A 15,620-nucleotide genomic window follows, 5' to 3' on the forward strand; every position below is an offset into this window, starting at 1 on the left:
ATGTCTTACATAATATAGGCGAACATGGTTACGAAATATTGATCTTTGGTATGTTTAGTTTAGTTATATTAACGTCCTGTTTTAAAGCAACACTAGGGCTATTTTGGGACGGACCTCGTAGATTTGAACCGCGGTCAGATCACGATGACCACACCAGAGCTGCACCCCTTTCCAAACTTACACACCCCACCAGCAGGAGGACGATCTTTGGTATGAATTAAGCCTTTATACTAAATGTATCGTGCGAACTTTGTTGATTAGTTGGGAGCCCTAGTATGCGGTTCATAGTACCCGAAAATTGAGAGTTAAAAACTGATGATTTTATATGCATTTGTTCCAACTGATTGAAACCAAAATTTAACTCGGAATTACAATTTTAGCACTAACTTTCAATGATTTAAGTCGTTGCTTTTACCTGAATCCGAAAATACTGGCGAACAGACGATCGACCGCTTGACGAAATTGATTCCAAATTTGCTGGTTATGCATGCTTTAGATATTTTATCTATTTTAATTACAAATTTTATCTGTCCGATTCTTTATTAACATGTTAACTTGATTTCGCACAGATTGCCTCTGAATGGATTTCGCTCGAAATGTGTTCAAAACCTACAAAATTGGTATTAATATACCTAATTTCACAGATCTAACTCAAGGCGTTTTTGAATTTTGTTCATAAAAGCATAGTGCCAAAAATGTGTGTGTGTGTGTGTGTGTTAGAAACATAAATATTCAATAAACATTCAAATCGAATTTTTTTATGATTACAATATTTTCTCTATGTTTCGTAAGGGAGAAAAAAACTGAAATTACACCATTATGACATTTAGAAGATAGATGAACCACAGACTTTTATTTTTAATGAAGCTGAACAACTTGTCGAAATAATGGGCATCTAATTATATCTAAACGCTTAAATGAACTTCTGATATTCCCGTAGAATCACCAAAGATGACTCATTTAGAAGAGAAATGAACCGGTTTGTTATGTTATTAATAACACTGATATCGTAAGGCTAGTTTCCGTTAGAAAGGTTTTTATGTATGCTAAATAATCGCTTAAGTAATTCGATGCTTAACCCTCATTTAGAAGAGAAATGAACCGGTTTGTTATGTTATTAATAACACTGATATCGTAGGGCTAGTTTCCGTTAGAAAGGTTTTTATGTATGCTAAATAATCGCTTAAGTAATTCGATGCTTAACCCTCATTTAGAAGAGAAATGAACCGGTTTGTTATGTTATTAATAACACTGATATCGTAGGGCTAGTTTCCGTTAGAAAGGTTTTTATGTATGCTAAATAATCGCTTAAGTAATTCGATGCTTAACCCTCATTTAGAAGAGAAATGAACCGGTTTGTTATGTTATTAATAACACTGATATCGTAGGGCTAGTTTCCGTTAGAAAGGTTTTTATGTATGCTAAATAATCGCTTAAGTAATTCGATGCTTAACCTTTTGCACTCGGAAAGATAATTCCATGCATAACTCACTTAATACATGGATCTGTTTATGACACCAAAAAATAAATACATGCAATTTTTTTTAGTTGAATTTCTCTGAAAAGGAATCCACATCTTTTTAACATTCTGTAGCTACTTTTAACAATTTAAAGTAAATAAATAAATAAAATGTCAAAATGATGCACGTTCTTGAATGGTGACTGAGAGAAGACATTCGAATGCAAAGGCATAAAAATGCTTTACTGATGGGATAGTGGACATGAAGTCATGCATAAGATTTAAATGAAATTAAATGCAACCAATATCCCCCCACCCCCCGAATACAAGTGCTAAGCACAGGCTGCTAGTATTCAGTGTAGCAAGAATTTCACGAAGCTATTTGTAATTGTTAAAATATCTTTCAATTTCAGGATAAGATACCATTCAGACCACCAAAACTCAAAAGAGCGGTCGAAACTGCCATGGAAGCTATGAAAATGAAAAGAGAGGTAAGTTTTCATGGTTCATATTCCTTTTTTTCGAAAGAAATACTTCTTGTCCATTGAGTGGAATAGATTCACGATCGTATGCTAAATGTCAAGTGCTAATATCTACTGAAACTGAAATTTGAGAGCCATTTTGTATCTTATAATGGTTGTTCGTAACACTTTGCAAACGGATCACGAGATATCTCGTTTTCATATTTCTTCGGCTAAGTCGATGCATAACCAACCAAAGGTAAATACTTAATACATTAAGGACCGCAAAGAAATCTGTAAGACATACGCCTGGGACAGCACATTTTTGTGTAAACTTATACGTTCTAAAATCATCACACAACTTTGTTATTTATGAAGCAATAACAGATGGGACACGCAACACGAGAAAACTCGTGAGCAGTCCTTAATGTCTTAAAACATGATACTGCTGCAAATCATGCTGCATACCATCCCACAAAGGAATATGCTTTACCAAATATCACACTCTAAAGCATTATTTCAATCTGTGAAGTAAATAATAGTTAAAATGTAAAAAAACTTATATAATAAATACATGTATAGCATATATCGTAATATTTAAGAATACTTTATGTAAATACTAGCTGCCTTTGCCGACCAGCCGGTTCGCCAATCTTAATATTCGTTAAGATTTTAATAATTAAATATTTTATGCAATTTCTACTTTAATGGCTTCTTCATCAAAATATTTTAAAACTTCAAATTTTGATAGTCATATAATTCACTCATAATATTATAAAGGCCTTCAGTCATAACTTAATATGTATCTCTCTAATTTTCTGTTAGCTCCCGTAGAACTTATACTTTAAATTAAAGTCGAAAGGATTAATCTGCAATTAATATAATAATATTTTTTACTGAAATAATCATTTTTTGCAATATGATTACTGAAAACAGAGTCACTGAGCGTTTAAACTTTATGGATACTAAAGAATATCTTTCTTAATTTATGTAATATTTCAAGAATTTGTCAACAAATCATGACTCAGATTCAGCATGACCAGATCGATTCATTAACAATGTTTAATTTTAAATGCATCAAACACTAAGAAAATAAAACGAATCGTTTAAAATGATCGGTTGAAAACAGGCTAGGAAAAACTATTTAAAAAACGATGTACTTAAAATTATAAGCATATACAAAAAATATATAGCTGACATAAATACAATTTAATTACAAAAGCATGCGACTAACCTAAAAATGATTTAAATCAAGTCCGCATCCGTTGATAATGGTTGTCAACAATCAGAACGCAATGCGCATGCGTGAATTTTCAACGCCAGTTACGGTAACGCAAATGCGGGAATTTTTCTAGGCCAGTTGGGTTAACGCTATGCAAATTAGAAACTTTTAATTTCCTTTATTCTGTTTTATTTTAATTCAGAAGTACTTCAGAATGAATCTGAAAGATCGTTTACTTAACAATGTTTAATTTTAAATGCATCAAACATTAAGAAAATAAACAGAATCGTTTGAAATAATCAGCTCAAAAATCTTAAGCCTATCCTCATTAGCTTGGGGAAAAAAAATAAACCCCTGAAGCCTTACTTATTTGGTGGTAAGGAAAATTAAAAGATTTTTTGGCGGGAAGTTGGTTTTTAATTAATAATTAAAATCCTAATTAAAAATTCAAAAAAGGGACCCCAGGTGCACATTCTCGACCTCCAAGGTATACATGTACCAAATTTGGTAGCTGTATGTCAAACGATCTGGCCTGTAGAGCGCCAACACACACACCCACACAAACACATTGAGCTTTATATAAGTATAGAAGATAGATAACACCAAATGCAAATTAAAAACGTGGATATATCATCCTATTGCTTGTCAAGCATGCTTCCAGAGCAGGGGTCGGCAACCTATTGAAACGGAAGAGCGAAAAGTAACAATTTACAAAATTTTCCATTTTTTAAAGAGTCACTAAAAATTTTCGATTTAATATTATAGATTTTGCTTAAATGTATTTGATTTTTGATTTAAAATAAACGGCTTTTAATACGGAATAATCTTTATTCATATGAAAACAGAAATATAGATAGTTACATCAATGGGAGCATTGGATTTGCATGCCTTTTGAAAGTTTGATTAAATCTGGCTTGTAGCTTGTTGTTTTAATTGTCAAACATGACTCTAGAATCTAGAGCGGTCAAAAATGTGCTGGCCCTGGGAGCGCGCAGAGCGGCGTACGCAATGTGTTAAGATTAGTAACAACTCTTCTATTGTTCCAACTAACTGTTAATTTTTTTGTTTAAAATTTATTTGGTAATATAATTCTAATCCTTTAGAATTCTAAGAATCAATATGAAATAAAAAGTGATTGAGTCACAATGAATTCATTTTACATCTTTTCAGGCTTACATTAGAATCATCCGTCATCTTTAGCATTATTGAAGACTTATCTGAATTATATCCATGCTTCTCTTTAATTTATGTTTATATTCATTTTACAAAATTAATCATTCGATTAATTTTTGGATTTTATGAGCTAGTTATTAAATATATATCGTTGTGCTGGAAATATGTTCGTGCTTTAAACATCATTGTATATTTCAATGCATATCTTTTTCCATAAACAATAAAATGGAAATTTCTCGGGAAAAGATTTCATATAATAATCGAATTCCGTAATCTAAAACTGAAGGATAATGCATGGGTCCTACAAAGGAAGTTTATTTATATAAGGTAAACAGCATAACTAGAACGCTTTGCTCAGAGTTAGATGTTAATGATAGATGCATGTGCGATATGTTTTAGACTGTAATAACATTTAGTTGTATGACAATTGCAATTATGCTTTGCATTTGATTAACACCACTGATTAATTCCATTAAAACATTGATTTTAAGAATATGTAATAAACTTATGTAAAAATGTTCTAAAATTTTATAACAGATGACTCTGTTGTAGGATCGACTGCTGACTTATAGCTTTGCCGCACGCTACGCAAACAAGAAAACCAGGAGCCAAGGGAAGAATAAACTTGAAATCAGTAATTCTTATTTTTTTATTTATTAGTAAAACTATTATTAAAATCATAGAATTTGGTTTCTTCTTTCACTAGATTCAAGTTTCTGCTTTGTGTTAATTAATTTAATTAATTTACGAAAAGGCTTAATTAATTAAATTAATTTACGCAAGGGCTTGCTTACTTAATAAATTTTGGCTCTTAATTTTAGAGGTCGAAAGCCGTCCGAGTAAGTCTGCGATGAAAAGCTCAGCATAGATTTTCAAACCTTATGAGCTAAACTTACCCTCCAACAAGACATACAGGGGAAAAAATACAAAATCATACGTACAGAAGACTACAAAAAACGCCGGTCCACTTCTCGAATTCTCATTCGGTTTGGTTACGTCCAGTTTTAAAGCTAGGGTTATTTTTAGACGGACCTCGTAATTTTGAACCGCGGTCATTTGACGAGACGACACCTGAACTGGCACCCAGTCTCCAAACTTCCCCCCTCCCACATCAGCGTGAGGACGGATTTAACGTGTACAAGACCCGCTTACTTGACAGTTCTTGGCTGGAATCGAACAACGAACCTGAAACCCTTCGCTTCCGAAGCTGAGACATTACCACCAGACCACAGCGACCACGAATCCTCATTCACAGCGATGCTGGTAGTGAAAGAATTTTTAGAATATTTAGAAAAAAACTAACAAATGGAATATTGTGCCAACACTGAAACACTGGAATTACAAATCAGAAAAAAAATGTATATGGGAGCTTGTTATGTCAAATTGAGCAATGATGACTTTAAAAAAGCAAGAGTACTTGTTACTTGATGAAATAAAAAAAAATTGTAAATGTCTAACAAATAATTTTTTTGATCATCAAAGTTGTATGATTTTTTTAAAAATATTAATTAAAATTCTTTGGAAATGTGTATTCTTCAATAAATAGTTGATACAACATTTAATATGATGTATGTATGTACTGATGACTTGGTAACCAGTGTTGGAAGGTGTGATTAATTTCACATAATGATTCCAAGGAAATGGTTCAACAATTCAGCTGTGGTCAATAAAATATTTTTACATTAAATTTGTTAAGGAAAGAAAAAGAATTGCCTCCTTTTCTTTATGAGTGCTTCCTACATGTACTAGTTACATTAATATATCATTTTGAATGAATTGTTACTTTGCAAAGATTTTTTTTATCCAATAAGTATTTAAATAAACGTTCTTATGAAGTATCTGTGTTCATAAATATATCCACGGAATTTACTAATCTTAGAGCAAAAGTCAAATTGTATTTACTGAAAATTTACAACATTGGCTGAGGATAAGCGTGTTGGGAAAATCTTAACTGCAAATTTATAATTTTTAATGGAACATTTCCTGTTTTTTTTTTTTTTTTCTTCTCTTCAATCAGATTAAATAATTCAGGAAAAACAAAAGTAGAACAAATTTGAAAAAGTTAGAATTCCATTTTTTTGTCATTATTTTGTATACAGCTTGCACAATTATTTTGATGTACAATTGCACAACAAATGCACAATTATTTTGATGTACAATTGCACAACAAATGCACAATTATTTTGAACCTGTACATGGGCTACAGTAAGCTGCTATAATTGTCTCGAGCAAACTTGGAACTCTCAGGATAGATTCATTTCCAGTGCATAAAGTTTGAGATCCAATCAAGTGCATGCGAATATGACGCGGGTTAAATTTGCCGTCTAACATCAGTTACGTTGATGTAGCGTGCCGTCACCATACGATCAGTAGCTCAAAACAATGCCAGAACCCATCTCAAAATAGTTCTTGCCGCAAAAGTTTCAAAACATTATGTTGACCATTTGAAATCCGAGAGTGGTGTAAAAACTATGTACAGTTATGTTTACTTATTACTGGATGGCTAGATGGGACTCGTCTGCATTTAATTTTTCTCCCCTCTAGAGGCAGGGGAAAAGCTACGTAGTCACTAGTGACAAAATACTAGGTGGAATCTCAAAGTAACACTCTATCTAAGACAGTAAAAGAACATTTATGCGGTGGAGAGTCCCTAAATGATAGTTGCTCAACTTCTAATAACCCTGTTGAATCTGCACACTCAGTGACGATCAAATCTATCTGGATGATTCAGGAATTCAAAGGTTAACGGAAGAAAATGCTCGAATTACTAATCATAATTTAATAAATATTTTATCAATTTGCATCGAAAATTGTTTGTTTTCATAGTAAAAAACATCTTCGATTTTATACCAAACAAACATAAATTATTTTGAATTATTCACCTCGTAGAAAACACTACGATTTTTCAAAAAAAAAAAGGGGGGGGGGGGTTGAAGCCACAATGATCAGTGTTTTTATGTTTTAAGTGTGTTTATACATCATTATTTTTTAAAAAATGTTTTTTAATGTATTGTGTTTTTAAAACAAACTAAAAAGTATAACATAATTTCTTCTAGTTTCATATATAATTATGGATTTTCTAAAAATTTGAAAATCATAGACAAGAAAACCAGTTTATATTCCGTTGTCATCCAGTACTAAGCTGTGCTTAAAGTTTCAAGTGTTTTAGTTTAAAACAGATTGTAAAACTGTTGCCGAAAGTGAAAAAAATCGATTTCATAATAAAGGCATTTTAATTTTAATTAATCTTTTTTTACACAACACTATTTATATTTTTTATTTTTTTGAAGTAAATTAGCCGAATTTCTTCAAACAGAATTTTTTTTTTATCAAAATTCCCCAATCTCTGCAAATATTCTTCCTTTCAGTGATTTAGAACAAAATAACAAATTTCGAAGCAGATTTATAAACTTCAATAGAAGATACGAATGACTTAGTTCTCATATTTTATTAGCAACAAAAATGAGCCAATTTTTTCTGTTTGTAATATAGAGAAAAATTCGTATTGTAGCACCTCTTTTTCCCCTTGAACAGAGAACGCCCCTTTGTGGCGTTTTACAGAAGACAAGCAGTTGGATGGCAGACCTGCATCCTGAGATCGACTTTTTCCCTATGCGCAATCCTTGACGCCGAATGCTTTAGGCTGGAAACCGTTTAATCCCTCCACCATACTGTTTTCTTTAACCTAATTTTCTATGTGTGTCTGTAATAATAAGTGTTTGTAAATTTTGTAGTGTGGCTGTGTTTGTGAAAATTAAAAATAGTGTATTTAAAACTGGGCAGTTCCTTAGAAAATCACAACACACCCACTATAGTATGCCTTTTCGTTTTGGTTTGTAATTCTTGGAAAATGGAATCTTTCAGAGCCCGGGACCAGCTACAACAAATGTCAACTTTCAGAAAATTATGCACCCGGTGACTTAGTTTGGATTGAAAGAGCAAGATATCCCAGGTAATCTGGATTTATAGTGTCATTTCTTTTTATACATAGGGAAGCGGAAGCGAGTATTCTTACCTCAGATGTCTCATATCTTACAAAAATAGGGCGTATTTTGTACCTAATTCGTTGTATACAGAAGAGAATCGAATATACATTTTGTAATTTTTTTTCCCTCTGACTAACTTGGCCCAAACATTTTTAACAGTATTGCATAAATTCACCTTGTGTGGGAGATCTGCACATTTAATGAAAACAATTTATACAAAATTTCTTTACGTGGCTTTTTGTCTTTTTGAGTTATCGCGTTCAAATATATAATAAATACATTTCCGATGTTGCAGAATGACTTATTTTGAACTGATTCACGATTTGATTCAAAATTAGATATTAATCTGCCATTTTAATGGTAAAAATGGGTGCTAAGATTTAATCCTTTCCCTATTGAACCGGCCCAACCGACCATGCAGATGAGCAGGCCAGTTTATGTTTCAAACGAGGGATGTATGATGTAAAACGAGTTATCAAAGATTACCTCACTTTACATCCCACATACGTCGTTTGAAACAGAAATCGACTCACCAATGTATAACCAGCCTGACCGATTCGGCCGGAGCAGTAGTCAAAGGGTTAAGAAATAAGAACTAGATATACTGATTTTTTTTTTTTTTTTTTGCGCATTGTGTTGACCTGCGTCAAAGTAGACTGATAGCGATTTCGCTTTGCTAAATTTAATTCAAGATTTGACGAAGATTTACAATTTATTGTAAAGATAACGAGCTAATTTTATTTGTCTGAGTTTTTCCCCATCCGTCTAAGCTTTCGAATATGTAAAAACAAATGGGCCATTTCCTTCTATCTGAGGTTTAAAATCTTAAAGATCATCATATTTTCGAGGCCCAATTTTTTGATTATTTCAGTATTGCATTTTGGCTATTTCAGATACAAAAAAAAAGTGTGCTCCATCTGTTAGAAATTTCTAAAAAAATTAGGAAAGCTCAATGAAGCTTCGAAGTGTTGTATTTCACAATTCTCAGCTTTCTGAAATATTTTCAATAATAATTATTGCGACGGAACAATTCGACTGATGGAGTGAAGGTAAGAATGTCCGCATTGGCGCTAATTTTATCTAACTACTCATATTGCATGAGGAATTCCCTTTCATTCATTTCGAACGATGCCACATTGGTTGATTGGAATTACATTGTAATTTAATACATTATCTATTATTTAATACATGGAATTGTACAGTAATTTAAAATATTATCTATTGCTAGTCTCTTCAGTTTAAAATAACTAGAACTACTCCAAAGTATTTTATTTCATTATTTCGATAAAGCTTCTTAATATTCTCCAATAATATTGAAAATTCTAGCAAATGATCCCCCCTGCAAGTACTGATTCTTTATATTCTAATAAAGTGCACACGCTTCAGTCGTTAAGACATCCACTGTTTTCATTATTTCTGTTCTAGTTTACAAAAAAAAAAAAAAAAAAAAAAAAAAAAAATCTTTTACATAGTTTACAGCTCGAGTTTTCTATTTTCTTCATTGGGTTTTACAGTTTGATCTCAATTGGTTTGTAACCTTTTAATCCTTACTGCTCGATTTTTATTTCAATCAAATTATGCAATTTGGCAGGTCTTGAGATAAAAGTTTTTGTGCTAACTATTAAAACAAGATACATTTTATTTGACATATTTTTTCGGCATAATTGGTAGAAATTTTTGCCGAATTGGAAATGGGATAAAAAATAATTTTTTCTATTTAAAAAATAAAATGAAACATTGGGATCCACCCTTATTCCTGGACTAAATTTTTATTTTACGTGTCATTTTGCGTATATTTAATGAGTTCATTTAGCTATTTATCATTTGTACATTTATTTATTCGTTTTGCAGATGGCCTGGGATGGTGGAAAATGATCCTGTGAAGCAGATATATATCAATACTCTTTATTCTGAAGTGGTATGTCCCATAAATTCCATTTTTATAGACATTGATATTATATATATTATTCTCCATCCATATGAGTTCTGTGATTTGTATATGACTACACGCATTCTTCCATGGTTTTGAAATTTCTCTTCTCACAACCATAGGTATTTTTGAAAAATTAACTTATGTTGACTCTGTACACATTTCTACGTCCATTTACTTCTTTCGCAGGAGTACCACATCGTTTTCTTCGATGAGAGAGCTTCAAGAGCTTGGATCAAGAAGTCGAGCATCAAGCCATTCTCGGACCCAGCTGAAGTATGTATATCATGCTTCTGCATATTTTGAATTTTAATACAATTCCTAGACTCTGAATTCCTAACTGAAAAGAAACTGTAAAAGATGGGTCAACCCATAGCAACCTATCCGATAGGAAATCATCAAAGAAAAAGGGCAACTACCAAAAATCAAACTGAAGACCGGCAGTCGACACAATTACACTCAAGTTCTTCGGGAGGCCGAATGAGAAAATCAAAGAGCGGATAATAAAAATAAGAAAAATACAAAAATAGCAAAAGAATGTAAAAAACAACAAAGAAAATAGAAACTGAATAGAGGGAAGAAAGGAGGGAAAATGATAAAAATGCAAACACAAAATAGTTAAGAATACACGAAAAATCCTTTATCTATAATGAATGATGCCAATCATCGTCTATTTCTTTAGTTAATAATTTCTCGACAATCAAGATGCCCAAATTGGAATTTCAATAAGGTTTTTTATCCATCTAGAAGGTCACTGTTTACGCTGATTATACCATAAAATGATACAATTAAAAATTCAATCTTTGATAATGTGTGGAATCGTACCTACTGCTAGCTCCAAACGCATATCTTTTGCTTAAAATATCTGGAATGATGAGCATTAATAAAAGCATTATGATCAATGATAATTTGGTTACAGTAAAAATTTTCCATGATCCTTTTGGTATTAAAATCATCAAATAAATTTTTCATTCATTTACTTTTGTGGATTTTTGCCATCTATTTTCCCATGAATTCATGATTTTCATCTTACCTTCAGTTTTAATTTGAATGCATGGTTTATTGAAACGAATACTAACTTTTTTGTTCTAATTTTTTATTAGCTGTCTATCTTTCATTTCTCCAAAGCCCATATCTACACGATCTCTTTTTTAATATTGATACTTTTCAATCATTCGTTTGACATCTTTAATATATTATCTTTTTCAAAAAGGGTATGGGTGGTCTTAAGAACTGATCTTATCTGGTATGATATAATTTTGATGTTTTTTTTCTAATTTAAAAAGTATTCAACAGCCTCCCTGATTGTAATTGCCTTCATCACGAAAGAATTGCATTAATCATCTAATCTAAATATTTCGGTTTCTAAAATCGGTTTCTGACTTATTTGAATTAAGAACAAAAGCGTAACCAATTCTATTTTAATAAGATCCATTGTATACATAGCGTCCGTTGTCCCTCCATTCGATTATCGACATTCCATAGTTTGATATATCCAAAACCTGGTTCTAACCATGGTTTGAACTTCCTTCTTAATCTTTATGTCATTTGGAAGGCACCCACTGAGCATCTGTACAGTTTCGTTCGAAACAGTGCTATGTGCTTTCGTTATTGATATTAGATGCATCTTTTGAATATATAACTTGTTAAGTGCATGCGCTAAATTTCTTTGATGTAAATTAGGATTTTCTTAACATTTAAGTATATAGAGTCTTTAGGTGCTTCGACCACAGGTCGTCGAATTTAACGACCTGTGGATGAAGTTTCGAAGTTTCTGTTGAAATCCTACGTGCTGACTGGGCCGAGATGGCCTGGTGGTAAGGTCTCGGTTTCGGAACCGGAGAGTTTTAGGTTCGACATCCGATTCCACCGAAGAAACACCGTGTAAGCGGCTCTGGTGCACGATACATCCGTTGGGGCAAAATATCCTTCCGCTGGTGTAGTGTGGAGATTTGGAGAGGAGGTGCCATCTCATATATCGTCATCGTCAACTGACCGAAATTCAAAATTGCGAGGTACATCCCAAAATAGTGTTGCTTTAAAACGGGTCGTTAATATAACTAAACTATACTAAACCTACGTGCTTATTAGGGAATCTCGCTGATCTTTTAAATTTCATTTAAATGAAAAAATGACGTGTTTGGATCAAAAGTTATTCCTCAATATTTTAACTGTTTTGAATAGGAAATTTTGTGACTGTTGAAAGACGAGGGAAATGTGTAATATCCTTTTTATTCTTATACAGTCATAAATTTATAACTATTTTGACTAAATTTAAAATTTATTCTGAAATCCAAAATATATGTAATAAACTTTTGTTCATTTTAGTAAAATGATATGACGCTGATACTTTCATATGTACCAAATCAAATAATAAGTACCTTAAACCAAATTGCTTTCATCAGAGCAGAATCAGTTTAGTATCTCGTTGAGCTAGACGCGCGCAAGTTTTCAATGTCCAGTTAGATCATAAAAAAATTGTTTTCTAACTTCATATAAATGATTCTAGGTAAGTGACACAAGATTTCAAGTGAGCTTTCTCAACTTCACGTCGAGTTCAAATTATCCTGGTTCTTTCGAAATCCATGCTGATTTTTATTTGAAATATCAGAATCTACCAGTAAACTCATAAATCAATTTGTCGTCAGTTTAAAATTTTGCCCCTATAAGAAAACAGGCACATTGATCTGTCATTTTTAAAATGTGTTGAATCTTTCCCTTCTTTAGGAATTGAAACTCTTCCTGAAAATTTTCAAGATGCAGGAAACTATTTTTTCCAGAGATAAATTCATAACAATGGTAACAACAAAACAATGAGAAAAAAATCCTTATTTGTCAAAAAAAAAAAAAAAAAAATCCCTCAATATCAAATGTTTTCTTACATGAGCATGAGATGCCATTTTTTTCATTACTTCTTTTATTTCAACTGCCTTAAAATGCAGAACAAATCTCTAAAAAATCTCTAAAAATCTCTCTCTAAAAAATCTCTAAATCTCTAAAAATCTCTAAAAAAAATCAGAACTTTTAAATTCAGAAGAATCTACTAAGCCATGGTAACCTAGTGGTTAGGTCTCGGCTTCGAAACTGGAGGGCTTCAGGTTCGATCCCCGATTCTCCTGGAGAACCGTCGTGTAAGCGGGTTTGAGGCATGGGATCAAATGTCCTCCCTCTGGTGTAGTGTGGAAGTTTTTTAGAGGAGGTACCAGCTCAGGTGTAGCTCTCGTCATCTAACCGAGGTTCAAAATCCGGAGATCCGTATCAAAATAACCCTATTGTGCCTTGAAAGGCGATGTTAATATAACTTAACTAAACTGAAGAATCTTGAATTTTAAGAAAATGATGTTTTATAAATGTTTCTCCATCTAACATTGATAAGTAAGTTTTTTTCTCTAGGAATTATACATGGAAGATTCAACTTAGTCAGAAATTAATTAGTTAAGTGTTAACATTAGTGAATAATTTTTCAAAATATTAACTGCAAAATACCAGTTCTATAGAATATTAACACTTTGCTTCAGATGGATCATTTCAGACACCATTCAAGACAATACACCCTTCTAATGTCTTATTTATTTATTTTTTTAATTTTGATTGTTAATTAATACATGCAGAGTTGCAAGAAGATATAGATTAAATTTTAGGGAAAATTCAATAATTATATATATATAACAATAAACAAGTCCTTGTATTAGAGGAATAATTTGCATCGAATTACTTTTCGAAATGCAAAATGTTAATGTAATTGGATTTTCAGTTTGTAGGGATAGAGGAATGTGTACTAAAAACAGCTTGGATGTAGTCTTTTATTTAGTCTGTGTTCTTTTTCATGGAACTGACTCCAATGCTGAAGTTTTATGGAATTTCGGTTGAGAATGTAAAAAAAAAAAAAAAAAAAAAAAAAACATAGGGAGAAACATTGAATCAGCTTGGCTTGATTTTATTTGAGCTTCACAGACCAATTCACAAATACTCAACATTAACTTAATTTGATAGAGCATTTTTTGAAAGACAAACTGAAAAAATCCGTTTACAATATTTAAATTTCAGATATTTTAACTTTACCGAATCTTGCCTTCAAATCTAATGCGCACGAATTGCAACGAATGGTGCATGTTTGATTGCTTATGATTCGGTACATATTCTCACTGCTTAAGAAAAGTTGAAAAAAAGATAAGAGTTTCCCTCATCATAAAGATTAAAAATACGCATATATTAATTCGCTTTCAACTCAAATTCTCTTCATATTTTTCATGGTGCAGCTCGATGGAGATTTAATGGTGTAAAATTAAAAATTCTCTGCTTCGTTCCTTTTTTTTTTTTTTTTTTTGTTCGTTTGTAGCATCGTTCCATTGCTTGTCCTACATAAGTAACCGTTAGGAGTACAAATTTGATATGCTTGTTTGACAATATTTTTTCCCTTTTTTTGCTTATGGCACTTGTCATAGATTAGCCCACTGTCAAAGTCAACGATTTTAAGCCAACTTTGTAGCGTCTCTTGTTTCATTAGCGCCAAGAATACGTCTTATCTGCTCATGCGCCATACCCTTTTCTTGAGGCGGATTTCATTCATATATTTTATTCACAAATCGTAATTTAGACCTGAATCAGAGAACGATCCAATACCCCCAGTGGTATTGTCTCGACTTGGAGGCCATGACAGATGTATACGTGCACCAGCCGTCTTATACACGGAGAGTCTTCAGACGGTGGGGTCAGGCTCACAACTCAAGGGATTCCAACTAGGCTACCCCGGTCCGCCTTTTTCCCCCCTGATATCTTTGATGGAATGTTTTCGCAGATTATGACTTTGTAAGTTTTTTCATTAGTAGAGCTGAAATGCTGATTTGTAATTCGCATATAAACTCTGAAGATTAAAATTTCAATTCAGTAAGTCATTCATACTCATCAGTTAAGTTTTTCTCAGAATTCTAATAATACTTTTGATAAAATATTATACATTTCGTGTAAGTCTGTTATAATAATCATATATATATAGAGAATGTTTTATAACTGATAAGCAGGAATGTAAAATATTTTGTTGCAAAAAAGCAGCTTTGTCTTTTATTTTTCAATTTTTCTATCGTAATGAGAATTTAATTTCCATTTATGAATTTTTCTGCAATTCATTTGAAATTACATTTTAAGACTTTTCCAATGGTTGGACTGTTTGTAATTGCCGAAATTCTTTTCAGGACGAGGGAACATGTGAGAAAGTGAAGAAGGCCATTGAGAATGCAAAGAAAGCGAAAACGATGTCAAAACAGGTAAATATTATGTTATCGATCGTGAGCAAAAGTAAATGATTTATACCAATATATATATATATATATATATTCAAATATCTATGCGCACTGATTTTTAAATTATTATTATTAATCGTTAAAGCGTA

At 32.1% G+C, this 15,620-nt stretch overlaps 1 protein-coding gene across 5 annotated transcripts in view; it reads left to right on the plus strand.

Moving 5' to 3' along the window:
• Nucleotides 1–15,620, plus strand: part of LOC129968788 (DNA mismatch repair protein Msh6-like) — a 74,770-nt gene that overhangs the window by 54,156 nt on the left and 4,994 nt on the right. For all 5 annotated transcript variants that reach the window (XM_056083040.1, XM_056083048.1, XM_056083065.1 and 2 more), the window contains 6 exons: nucleotides 1,873–1,950; nucleotides 4,868–4,949; nucleotides 8,180–8,267; nucleotides 10,153–10,219; nucleotides 10,421–10,507; nucleotides 15,424–15,495. In XM_056083040.1, the coding sequence (XP_055939015.1) occupies nucleotides 1,873–1,950; nucleotides 4,868–4,949; nucleotides 8,180–8,267; nucleotides 10,153–10,219; nucleotides 10,421–10,507; nucleotides 15,424–15,495 (474 nt within the window). The remainder of the gene's footprint in view (nucleotides 1–1,872; nucleotides 1,951–4,867; nucleotides 4,950–8,179; nucleotides 8,268–10,152; nucleotides 10,220–10,420; nucleotides 10,508–15,423; nucleotides 15,496–15,620) is intronic.

Source organism: Argiope bruennichi, chromosome 1 (genome assembly GCF_947563725.1).
Source record: "Argiope bruennichi chromosome 1, qqArgBrue1.1, whole genome shotgun sequence".
NCBI lineage: Eukaryota > Metazoa > Arthropoda > Arachnida > Araneae > Araneidae > Argiope > Argiope bruennichi.